At 41.0% G+C, this 12690-nt stretch overlaps 1 protein-coding gene across 1 annotated transcript in view; it reads left to right on the top strand.

Moving 5' to 3' along the window:
• Positions 1–219: 219 nt before the first annotated feature.
• Positions 220–12690, top strand: part of Asah1 (N-acylsphingosine amidohydrolase 1) — a 32068-nt gene continuing 19597 nt past the window's right edge. Inside the window, exon 1 of the mRNA XM_051182311.1 lies at positions 220–427. Coding sequence (XP_051038268.1) covers positions 350–427 — 78 coding nt within the window. The 5' untranslated portion in view covers positions 220–349. The remainder of the gene's footprint in view (positions 428–12690) is intronic.

Raw genomic sequence — 12690 nt, 5'->3', positions numbered from 1 at the left:
TCCAGAGTCAGCGGGGTCCCGCCCCAAGGCACCCTCCTGCACCCGGGAGCCCAGCCCTGGCAATCCAAAAGGGTGAAGTCCTGGGGAAGCGGGAAGCCCCGCCCAGGGGCGGGTCTAAGATTGGACGAAACCACTGCCTGGAGTGCGGGGGGCGGAGCCTCTCTCTGGCCTTGTGCGCGGACTCCGCTCTGGGGCCCGCGGCTCCTCCCTCTTCGGCGTGTCCCCTGCAGTGTATGGTGTGGCCCGGGGTCGCTGGTCACGCGTCGGGGGTGCGGCCTGCTCCTGGCCTAGGTGGTCCCCGCCGCGGCTGCTGAGGGAGTCCCCTGAAGCGGCGCGGGCAGCTGGGAAGATGCTGGGTCCACGTCTCTTCACCTGGGTCCTCCTGGCCGCGGCTGTCACCTGCGCCCGGGCACAGCAAGTGCCGCCGGTGGGTGAGCTTCAGCCGAGGCGCAGATGGGGGTGCAGGTGCAGGCGCAGGCGGGGGAGGGAGCAGCTGTGGTGGCGCGGGAGGGGGCCAGGGACACCTGCTCGCCGGCTGCATCTTCCGGGGACCCGAGGTTCAGTCTCGCGGAGCATGGATGCAGACACGCCTTGTTGAATCCCGGACGGAGTCGCTTTGGTGCTCTCTGGACAGAGAACACAATTTAGGGAAGTTCTTGCCTCCACGAAGGACTGGGTAGGACTCACTCATTCTCCAATCTTGATGTTAATATTTGAACTACCAGCTATAGGCAAAACTCTCTGGAGAAAAAGGTACCGATTAGCATATTCTGCCTGGTTGCCAAGTGCTTTCTCCTGAAGAAGCTGTGGGTCACAAGCAGTTTTAGCCCAGATGGTGGGAGTCGCCCCCCCTTCCCGCCCCCGTCGTTTTCATGCCCAGTCACGGAATGTCCGTCCCGTGGTGCTGAGTGATCAAGTCGCAAAGGCCACAGACTTTATTTTCTAAAACCGCAAGAGACAGCGAGGAAGTAGCCCTAGAGTGATAATCTAGCCAGAGGTCACATCATTATTCACAGAAACATTTCTAAATTCTGGCTCTGGGCCCGCAGACCCTCAGCCTGACACTGACACTTCATGAACTGATTCTCTCTCTGTCTCTGTCTGTCTCTGTCTCTCTCTTTCTCTCTCTCTTTCTCTCTCTCTCTCTCTCTCTCTGTGTGTGTGTGTGTGTGTGTGTGTGTGTGTGTGTGTGTGTGTGTGTGTATCTCTGTGTCTCTCTCTTACAAGTTATAGATCTGAAGGCTGTTTGATTTGCTTTGTTTTGGTGCCAGAAAATTTGATAACTAGGAACCTGGATGCACCTTATCTGAGGAAGATAACATGATTTTGAAAAGATGGGGGTGAGGGGATGGAGGAGGGAGGGAAGCAGGATATTATCCAGTTATCAGAGTAAACAGCAGATAAAAGTATAATGCAGAAAATTGTACATATGAGTAATTTCAGTGACCAAAAACCTTATAGTATGTACAAAAGATCGAAAGATTATAAAGAAGAACAAATTGTTTCCGCTAGTATGGATAGAGAATTAATTTTACGAGGTAGGTTGGGATTCTGAGAATTGTTAAAGGTTGTTGTATTTTGGTAGCCTGTGCCTTTAATCCAAAGATTACCAAAGGGACGTACTAATAGTTGGGCAAATTAGGTTTAGTGTTGAAATGGAGGATTGAGAAAGTACCTTTCAACCATGGGTTAAAAAACAACAAATTAAACAAACAAAAAACTTGTTAGAGAATTTGGACTTAATCCATGATTGTTCTAGATTGGGAGTCTTTTGAACGCTGAGCAATTCCTGGATAACAAGTAGCATTCTTTTCTCTTAGCAGTAGAAGGGCGTGTTGTGTTTTGAGCTACATGCTGCTCATTATCCATGTGTGGACAAGATCATGGCCTACGCTTGCTTTGTCTCATTTTAATGTCCCTGAGGAACTTAATCCTCTGAGTGTGTTTGTGTCCAAGAGCAGAACCCAAATGTCTTGGGTCCCACAGGCCTGCCTGGTGTTAATTAAAGTCAGCTGTGAACCGCAGAGTAGGTTCATGTACTAGGGGCTGGTTATTATTATCTGTTAATACTTTGTTTTTAAGCAAAGACATTGTATTGTTTGTTTCCTGATATGTATGTATGTATGTATTTTTTTTTTCAGTGCTAAAGTACTCACCCAGGACCTTTCACATACTAGGCAAGCCCGTCACACCAAGTTATATCCCTAGTTCAAGCAAATATTTGATTTAGTAGTTTTACTCAGAACTGTAGGCGGCATTTTCTTTTGGCCTCCAGCTCACAAATATGGAGACTTCTTATTAATTATGAAAGCTTGGCCTTTAGCTTAGGCTTGTCTCAACTAGCTCTTATAACTTAACCTGTTTACCTTAATCTTCATTCTGTCCTGTAAAAACTCTCTTCCATTTTGCACCTTCTGTTTCCTCTTTGGCTGACTCTGATCTCCTCCATTCCTCCTCTTTGTTTCTTTCCCTTCAAAATCCTACCTATATCCCTGCCTAGCTATTGGCTGTTCAGACTTTTATTACACCAATCACAGCCATACACCTTCATACAGTGTACTAATATCCCACAGCATTTCCCCCTTTTATCTAAGTAAGGAAAGGTTTTAACTCTAACATAGTAAAACTGCATACAATAAGAACAATTATTAGGTAAGAATTAACATTCTCAGTGTTTAGTTCATATGTATTTGGCAGATTCGGAGAAAGCACTGTATTTTCTACTCAATATAAAGTCCAAAGTTTTATACTTATTTTCTAGCATAACTTGTTTTGTCATCCTAAAAATATTATTTTAGACCTTCTTAGATAAACAGCTTAAGCTTTTATGTTTCCCAACCTTATAAACTTTACATCTATTTTTTAAAAATAATTTTTATTTAAACTAAAAACAATCGTATTTTACATACCATAGTTCCCTCTCCCTCCTGTCCTCCCATGCCCCCCACCAACCCCAATCCACTCTCCAGGAAAGGTGGGGCCTCCCATGGGAGATCATCAAAGTCTGTCACATCATTTGGGGCAGGACCTAGGCCCTCCCTTGTGTATCTAGGCTGAAAGAGTGTACCTCCATGGGGAATGGGCTCCCAAAGCACATTCATGCACTAGGGATACATGGTGTAGTTCCATTTCCAGAGGCCCCATAGACTGCCCAGGCCTCCCAACAGACACCCACATTCAAGGGGCCTGATTCTGTCCTATATTAGTTCCATAGCTGTCAGAGTGGGGTCTGTGAGCTCCCTCTTGCCCAGGTCAGATGTTTCTGTGGGTTTCCCCAGCCTGGTCTTGACCCCTTTGAGTATCACTCCTTCCTTTCTGTACCCTTTTCCTTTTATATTATTTTACTCTCTCTCTTTAAAGACTTTATCATCCTTAAACTATGTATTTCTTATGACTGTCTATACCCATTTTCTTTTCTTTTTTTTTAAGCATCTAAGTACATTTTTTAAAAATACTGTATCTATATGTTCAGAGGCAAGAATGTGCCCTCATGCCTATGGGCCCCAGCCTGGAACTAGTCTGTCCACTCCAGGAAATTTCTAGGTCCACACTGCAGTGGGCATTTCTACCTAGTCTCCTGCCACCCAGTGTGTTGCTGGGTGCTCATAACCCATTTCAAGTGCTTGGTAGCAGATCCTCTTAAAAAAGAGCTGTGCCAATGTATGCTACAAGAACCAATTCTACTTACCAGCAGGAAGTAGTTTGGAAAGAACGACGCCCAAATTCCCAAATATTGTGTATAAATGTTTGTTTTCATTTAATTGGACTGTTATATAAAATTAAATAAAATTTTAAAAAAGTAAAAAAAAAAAAAAGAACCAATTCTACTAGGAACTTTTTTTTTTTTTTTTTTTTCATTTTTCTCAGTCCCTGTGTTGATTTGTATGTCCCACTTTGGGCGCCAGATGTAGGTGGCTATTTCTTTTGGCTGCCAGCTCACAAATAATGACATGGAGACTTCTTATTAATTATGAAAGCTTGACCTTTGCCTTAGGCTTATTTCAACTAGCTCTTGTAACTTAAATTAACCCGTTCATATTAATCTATATTCTGTCACATGGCATTACCTCTCTTTCATCTTGCACCTCCTGTTTCCTCTCTGTCTGGTGACTCTGCCCTTTTAGATCCCTTCTCCTCCTCCTTTCTCTCCCCAGAAATCCCACCTATACTTCCTACCTAGTTATTGGCCGTTGAGCTTTTTATTACACCTGTCACACCAATACACCTTCACACAGTGTACAAATACAACACAGAACAATGAATATCAAAATCTAGTCAGTCTACTGGGATCTGATTGGGAAAGTGTTTCCGCGGGTATTCAGTGAACAAGTAAAATAGAGTTAAGACAAAAATCATTAATTCTCCTTACTACCATTTTATTGTCATTAAACTGTTCTCTCATTTAAATTAATGACAAAGATAGGTGTTAGAGGGGATTTGTTTTGTTTTAAAATCTTCACTTTTTTTTTGGTGCTGAGGCACTGTTAAAAAATTTCATTCATTTTGAAGATATTGGGGCCCAATTTCCAAAACATCTTTCAGAGCTACCTAGAAGACAGGTGACTTAATTCTTTGACAGAATAGAAGGCAGTTGTTATTTTTGGGTTTTGTTGTCTTTTTTGTTTGTTTGAATCATTATATGAATGATAAACTGTATGAAATATAGCCAGATATATTTTGGGTGGTTACTAGAATTTCCATATGACCAAATATATTTCAAAATATATAAATAAGGATGAGGGCCAGTTTTAAAAGACAAATGAGTTATATGGTTTAAAAGCTGGGCTTTTAAAAAGTTTCATATTTGAGGCTTTTTTCAGTATATGTCCTCAAGTTATTTTTCATTATTGAGTCTTTGAAGATCCTGTTAACATATAAAGCTGGGTGGTGGCTCATAATCCCAGCCTTTAATTCTAGCATTCAAGAAACAGAGGCAGACAAACCTTGTCTCAAAAAAAAAAAACAAAAAAAAAAAAAAAACAAATTTTATACATATGTATGTATGGTCTGATGGAAATATTGGGGTCTAGGAGTAGTGAGAATGTTTGAAGCCATTGGATAATAATAAATGAGAAGATGAGAAGCAGCCAAAACCTACATGAGTTTCCCATGTGTGTCAGTAAAGAGGAGCCCAGCAAAGTTAACACTGCAGCCCAAATGGGAAAGCCCAACGTGAAGGACAGGAAGGGAAGGGAAGGAGATGGGCTGCTGCTTTTAAATACCATTGAACAGGAAATATCCGTTCTGCTTGCTGACTAGAGGTCATTGGTTCTCTTGTTCTGCATAGAATAGGGATGGAAAATAAATGACAGCAGAATGAGGGGTAATTAGAATGAAAGGAACCAGAGTTTGAGAAATGACTGTTCTAAGTAATAAATCTGAGCTGATCAGAAGATGTTTGACAGTGAGCATGTGATTGAGCAAGGAATTGCTAAAATGAGCTAAAATTGTATGTCAACATCCAGTGTGTGTGGCGAAACTGTTGGCATTAGCAGTGATGATCACAAAGCTTCTCTTAATCCCATAATCCCTAGATGGTTTTATCCATGTTACTATACTACAAAGGAAAGAATACATGGCTATAATTTGTTCTTTTAGTTCAGTACCAGAGTTCTCCCCAAACACTGGCATTGAGTGAACCAATATGATAAACTAGGCTACTGCCCTCCTAAGTAATTGAGTCACCTACTCTTTATTTAAATATTTGTGGCTTACTAGGGTGCATCCAGTTAAAGGCCAGAAGACATGACAGCAACCATGTTTCTCTCCATTTGAATTGTTTGTAAGAAACATGCCCTTTTATTCAGTAAGTCTCCATCATGTAGTTCTGACTGTCCTCCAGTTTGAGCTCCTTCTTCCCTAGCCTTCCTGGTGTTAGGCTTTTAGGCATACCTGACTTAAAATTTTGCCTATGTTATTAGAATCATATATTTCCTTGGGATTCCCGTTAATTTTGAAGGTTTCAAATAATAAAGGACAACGTTTGCCATTGCTTAAAGATGTTGAACCTTCATTGATTCCTTAGTGAAATAATTTCCATTCGATATGTTACTTTTATTTTTTTAAAAACCATTTTAAGTGGTGTGTGTGTGTGTGTGTGTGTGTGTGTGTGTGTGTGTGTGTGTGTGATTGTAGGAGGAAGAGGTTAAAGGGGTATCAGATCACTTAGAACTGAACTTATAGGCAGCTGTGAGCTGCCTGACATGGTGCTGGAAAGAAAGGAAGGAAGGAAGGAAGGAAGGAAGGAAGGAAGGAAGGAAGGAAGGAAGGAAGGAAGGAAGGAAATACAGGTCCTCTGCAAGAACAGAATGTGCTCTTAACCACTAAGCCATCTTTCCAGCCCTGGTATGTTTATATGTGTATTATATTCAGTGGCTCTATAATTTACTTTTCCTAATTAGTATGGAGGACATAAATACTGATTAATTGAATAGATTTAAGTTACTATAAGAAATAAGTAGAAAATCTTGAAAAGAATATATTTTCCTATTTTGGGGGGTGGGGTCGGGTAGAGTTGAGACATAGTTTCTCTGTGTTAAGAGTCCTAGCTGTTCTGGAATTCACTCTGTAGACCAGGCTGGCCTGGAATTCACAAAGATCCACCTGCCTCTGCCTCTCAACTGCTGGGATTACAGGCATGTGCCACTACCTGGCTCAGAGATTAAGAGTATTGGCTGCTCCTCTAGAGGTTGTGAGTTAGATCCCCAGTAGTAACTACATGGTGGCTCACAACCATCTATAATAGGGTCTGGTGCCTTGTTCTGGTGTGCAGGCATGTATGCGAGCTGAATAGCTATTTCTAAGCAGTGTGGTGATGCATGACTGTAATCCCAGTACCCAAAAGGCTGAGACATGAAGAGCATGAATTAAGGACCACCCTGAACTAACATAGCTAGTCTCTTGCTCAACATTTTTTGTCGTTTGTGTGTGTGTGTGTGTTGCTTGTTTGCTTTTTTCCAAATACATTGAAACATTGTTTCTCTTTGCCTCAGTCAACAACATAAAAGAGAGGGGTTTCCTGGGGTTATGGTGGGCAATGGTGAGAAATTAAGATTCTCCATCTGATTTTTTTTCTCCTTGGGAGGAGAAATATACTGACAGACTACTTACTCTGTCCAGCTAGGATCTGTTTATAATATTTATTAATTATCTATTTAAATTTTCCCTACCCTGATAAGGTTGTCTGTTATTAAAATCATGCATAGTTAAATCTGGGAATGCTCAGAGAGTTCATGTAGCAAATGAGATGATTGTGTTTCTATTTCAGTGCTGTGCACAAGTCTTGAAGGTGTTTTTCTTTGATGCTGAGACTGTGCCTCACCCCAGGCCCCAAACTAACCTTCTGTTTAAATGACTTCCATACTGGTGCCTTCTGAGGGACTGAGATACCGAAGGTCTAGTGACTGTTGCCTTTACTGATTTTTCCTTGTATTGATGTATTATTCTTACAGTTGTACTTTGGTTTCTTTTCAAATCATATAAATCATTGTACTTTTCTTTTTAGAGCTGGATTATATGTCATTTTCATGTCTCATTATTAGATCCAGCATTATTGTAGCTCTCAGTAGTGACTACTACATGTAGTATGGCCTAGTTGCTTTTCAGTTCAAGGTGTGTGTGTGTGTGTGTGTGTGTGTGTGTGTGTGTGTGTGTGTGTGTGAGAGAGAGAGAGAGAGAAAGTCCAAAGGTTAACATCTATTATTAACCACCTTATTTGAGACAAGTTCCTTCCTGAACCCTTTTATCTTTATTGGTTGGCCAGGAACCCCTGGGTCTATCCTGCTTCTATGTGCCCTGGGTTCTGGGGTTACAGATGTGTGCCACCATGCCTGGTTTTCTTTGTGTGAGCTGGAGATTCAACCCAGCTCTCATACTTGAGCAGCAAGTATTTTATTTACTGAGCTATCTCTTCGATGTCAGAAGCTGATATGATTGTTATGCTGTAAGAAGCTGTGAAAGAGCAGGTGAAGCCCTGGACTCCGATCTTGTCACCAGCTAGTCACATTCTAGACATCACTAATGGAGCTGAGCCCTGCGTTGTGAACATGGCTATACAACACCCAGTCATCTGAAATTGTGTGAAAGGATAGAAATGGGATATTTTTAAATGGAGCCAGAATTTTTAATACTTTTATTTGTGTGTGTGTGAGTGTATGTCATATAAGTGGGGATGCTCTCAGGAACCAGGAGAGGGCCTTAGATGCAGGAGTTCCAGCGACAGGTGGTTGTGAGCCATCTAACATGGGTTCTGGGAACTAAACTTATGTCTTTTACAAGAGCATTATGTATGGTTAACTCCTGAGCCACCCAGCTCCCAGGTCCAATGAAAACCTAACCAAAAGTTTGGGTATCTAAAAGAATTTTATGTTATATTAATGTAAGTCAGAATTGTATTTATAAATTTAGCAGTTATTCACCTTACTGAAAAAATTGCTTTGATTTTTATTTGATCATCTTACATGTATGGGTGGTTTGTCTGCATATATGTCTATGTACCACATATGTGCAGTGCCCACAGAAGCCAGCAAAGGGTGTCAGATCCCTTGGAAATGGAGTTATAGATGCTTATGAGCTGCGTGCACATGCTGGGAAGTTGGGTCCTCTAGAATAGCAGTAGTGCTCTTCATCACTGAGCCATCCCTCTAGCCCCCACTAAGTGATGTTTTGAAAATTTTTAGTTGTAGTTGAAGACTTTCTTGAATATAGTACTGTTTTTATGGTGACCATCTTTAAATTTATTTAAAAAGGACTAGTCTCTCTCTCTCTCTCTTTCTCTCTCTCTCTCTCTGTATGTGTGTGTGTGTGTATGTGAGTGTGAGTGCATGTGTGTATTTGTGTGTTTAAATGTAGGCACATGCATGCCACCTCTCATGTGGAGGTCAGAGGACAATCTAGGTTGTTGGTCCCCACCTTACACCTTGTCTGAGACAGGGTCATTTTGTTATCTTTCTACTGCATGTACTATCAGCTCACCAGCTTCTGGGGATTCTCCTGCCTCTGTTTCCCATCTACCTGTAGGAGTGCTGGGGATACAGCCCCTGGTCTTGTGTTCTATGCTTTTATAGGGTTCTCAGAATTCTTACTCACAGTTGTGTTTCCTGATGGTACCTTTACTCACTGAGGTATCTCTCAGGCGCCCCTTCCTTTGAACTCTGAAGATGACCTTGAACTCCAGACCTTCCTGCCTACTCCCAAATACTGAGAGTACAGGGAGCATCATCTTGCCATGTTTGCAGGTGCTTTTATTGGTTTAAAATAGCTTTAGATAATGATAGTTTCAAACCTTTAAAAAAGCCAAACAATAATTCTCTGAAAAAATCCTCCATATAATATCAAATAAAATCATATAAGCCAAAGAATTAATATTTAGAAATATATATCAGGAGTACATGGGTAAAAAAAAAATGGAATACTGTGGACAGACTTATGAAAAGTTAGCCTTCTAGTACATTCCTTCTCCTCCAGTCCATACACCAGAACAGCCACTTTCAATTGTTTCTATTCTTAGTTGGCTAGATAATTATAAAGATACTTGCTTGACCTGCTCATGTATCAGTTCATCCAGAGCTGGTGTCTTCTGGCATACTAGTTGTTTATAGGTGATCTTCTTTGGTTGCTTGAAGCCATGGTATTGGGTGCTAAAAATTAATGTTAGCTTTATTCATGCTGATATTGATGAAGAATCTATAATTAATTTGATTCAGGTGTTTCCTAATCTCATGTGATCAAAAAAGCTTATTTTAAGCACCCTTCCCACTGTCCTTGCTTTTCTAATTGCTTTGTGGAGATAACGCTCATGAAATACAGTTCACCATTAAAAATATACAAGTAGGAGGATAAAGGCAATGGCTCAGTGGTTAAGCACTTGTCATGCCACTGTGAGGACCTGTTGTGGAATATTACTTCAACTCTGTAAAGATGTGTTACATTTGTTTATGTTGTATCTAACTAGGCAAAGATGTGTTACATTTGTTTATGCTACATTTGCTTATGTAAAGATGTGTTGTGGTTCAAACTTGCTTGCCTGAGGCACTTGATTGGTTTAATAAAAAGTTGAATGGCCAATAGCTAGGCAGTAGAGGGATAGGCGGGGCTGGCAGACAGAATAAGTAGGAGGAGGAATTTAGGCTTACAGAAGAGAGAACAGAGAAAGAACAAGGAAGAAAGGGAGATCCCTGCAGCCAGCCAGACATGGAGTAGGATATACAAAATAAAAGAAAGGTAAAAATCCTCAAGGCAAAATGTTGATGAAGATAAAAAGGTTAAATTATGAGCTAGCAAGAAATGAGCCTAAGCTCAGGCTAAGCAGTCATGACTAGTAGTAAGTCTCCATGCCACAATTTGGGAGCTGGTTGGTGGCTCAAACAAACTCTGCTGTAAGGATCAGAGTTCAGGACCCCAGAAATTCATGAAAATGATAACTGGGCAAGATAACCAGTCCTCAATTCTTAGGCTCAGAAAGTGGAAACAAGTGTGGACAGAAGTTTCTGTCCAGCCCCATCTCGGCCACCCCTTGGCCCAAATAAACACACGGAGGCTTATCTTAATTATAAAGTATTTGGCTGATGGCTCAGGTTTCTTATTTGGCTAGCTCTCTTTTAATTATTAACCCATTTCTATTAATCTATGTATCTACACATGGTTTACTAGTGATGCCCAGGTCCCTTTCTTTCTCAGCAGCTACATGGCATCTCTCTGGCAACTCACTCTCCTGTGTTCCTCCTCCCAGAGTTCTCCCAGTTGGCTAGCCCCTCCTATACTTCCTGCCTGGCTACATTCTGCCTGTCCATTGGCCGAAACAGCTTTATTCATAAACCAGTAAGAGAAACATATATTCATAGCATTCCAAAGGACACCCCTCACCCCTACGTGAGCACATCATATAAGGGATCCTCAGAGCAAACAGGCCAGAAAAATTAGCTATATCTGTGAGCTCTGAGTTTGATTGACAGCCCTGCCTCAGTCAATAGGAGGAACAGCAATGAATGTGATTCCAGACATCTGCCTCAGATGTCCACTGTGCCATCCTCACACACATGAAAAATGGGAAAAGAAGAAATATTTCTAAAAGTAATAAAAATATACAATTAGGGGGTGGGGAAATAGCTTTGTGGGAAATAAAACTTAGTGTAAAATCATTAAGACTAGAAGTCAGATACCCAGCACCCACGTTAAAAAAAAAAAAAAAAAAAAAAAAAAAAAAAAAAAAGCCAGGTGTGACCATGTGCACCCACAATCCCACCAGGGTGGTGATGGGAGGATTGTTGGGGATGGCTAATCAAGCCAGCCCAGCCAAAACACAGCAGTTCAGGTCCATTTAAGATCTTTTCTCAAAAGAATAAGGCAGAGGGTGATAGAGCAAGACATAGTGTCCTCTTCTGCCCTTAACAAGTGCACAGTGGATGAGTGTGTGCGTGTGTGTGAATGCTCAGATGCTCATGTATACATTACACACACACACACACACACACACACACACACACACACACACAAATAGCTTCAGCATGGTCCCAGAATTGTGCAATCATCACTGCCATCTAGTTTAGGACACTTTACTCCCAACTCCCAGCCCTAAGCATCCACTAATAGAATCTCTCTATAGATTTGCCTGTTCTGAGTATTTCAGAGGAGACTAAACAGTGTATGGTCCTTTGTGACTGGCATCTTCTACATAGTATAGTTTTTTCATGGCTCATCCTTCTTGTAGCATGTATCAATTCTTCATTTCTTCTTGCCAAATAGTATTATATGCTAAGATGTACCCCCTTTTGTTTATCCATCCTGCAGTTGGTGAACAGTGGGCTCTCCCACTTTTTGGCCAGTATGAGTGACACTGCTGTAAATATCGAAAACATGGTTTTGTGGGGGTTCAGATCTTCCTATCTCTTAGGATATACGTAGGATCAACATTGCTGGGTTTTATCTCACTGTTTACCTGTCTCAAGAGCTGCCAGATGGCTTTGTAAAGTAGCTGCTGTTTTGTATCTTGCTCTCAGGATGAGTGATCCCAGTTTCTCCTTGCCTTTAGTAATGTTTGCTGTCACTGTATCTCATCACAGTAGGCGGTGATGCTGGGTGTCTCTTCTGTGCTCATGGGTCATTTGCATATCTCCTGGAAAAAGGTCTACTTGGATCTTTTTCTGTTATAAAAGATTAAGCTTTTTATTACTGAGTTGTAAGATGTTTTCATATGTTATGGATTCATATTTGTCAGATATACAATATGCAACATTGTAAATGTGAACTTATTTCTGGACTCTTGGTTCTATTCCATTGTTCTATGTATTTATACCCATGAAATCACTCACTGTCTGCCAGTGTGTTCTAGACTTATTGTTACTATATTACCATAAGATTTCCACTTTCTCATTTAAATATAGGATCATCAGATAGTAACTTACCACACTTAACTAGTATGGTAAAATTTTAAATTCATTTTAATTAATATTTTTAGCAACCACAAAATAATAGGTTTCTTTATGACACTTTCATACATGTGTTAGCATTGCTCTTTTCTTTTGTTCTCCAGTACCTTCCTTTCTTTCCCTTTCTCTCTCCCATTGGTCCCTCTGTATCCCCAAAGAGCCCCTGTCTGCTTTTGTGTGGGTGTGTGGGTGTGTGTGTGTGTGTGTGTTGTATGAGAGTGAGGTTCAATTAGAACACATGATATCCACCTTTCTCTTTTCTTTT

Source organism: Phodopus roborovskii, unplaced genomic scaffold (assembly GCF_943737965.1).
Source record: "Phodopus roborovskii unplaced genomic scaffold, PHOROB, whole genome shotgun sequence".
NCBI classification, from domain to species: domain Eukaryota; kingdom Metazoa; phylum Chordata; class Mammalia; order Rodentia; family Cricetidae; genus Phodopus; species Phodopus roborovskii.
Note: the sequence above shows the minus strand (reverse complement) of the source record. Positions and strands in the feature narration are given on the sequence as shown.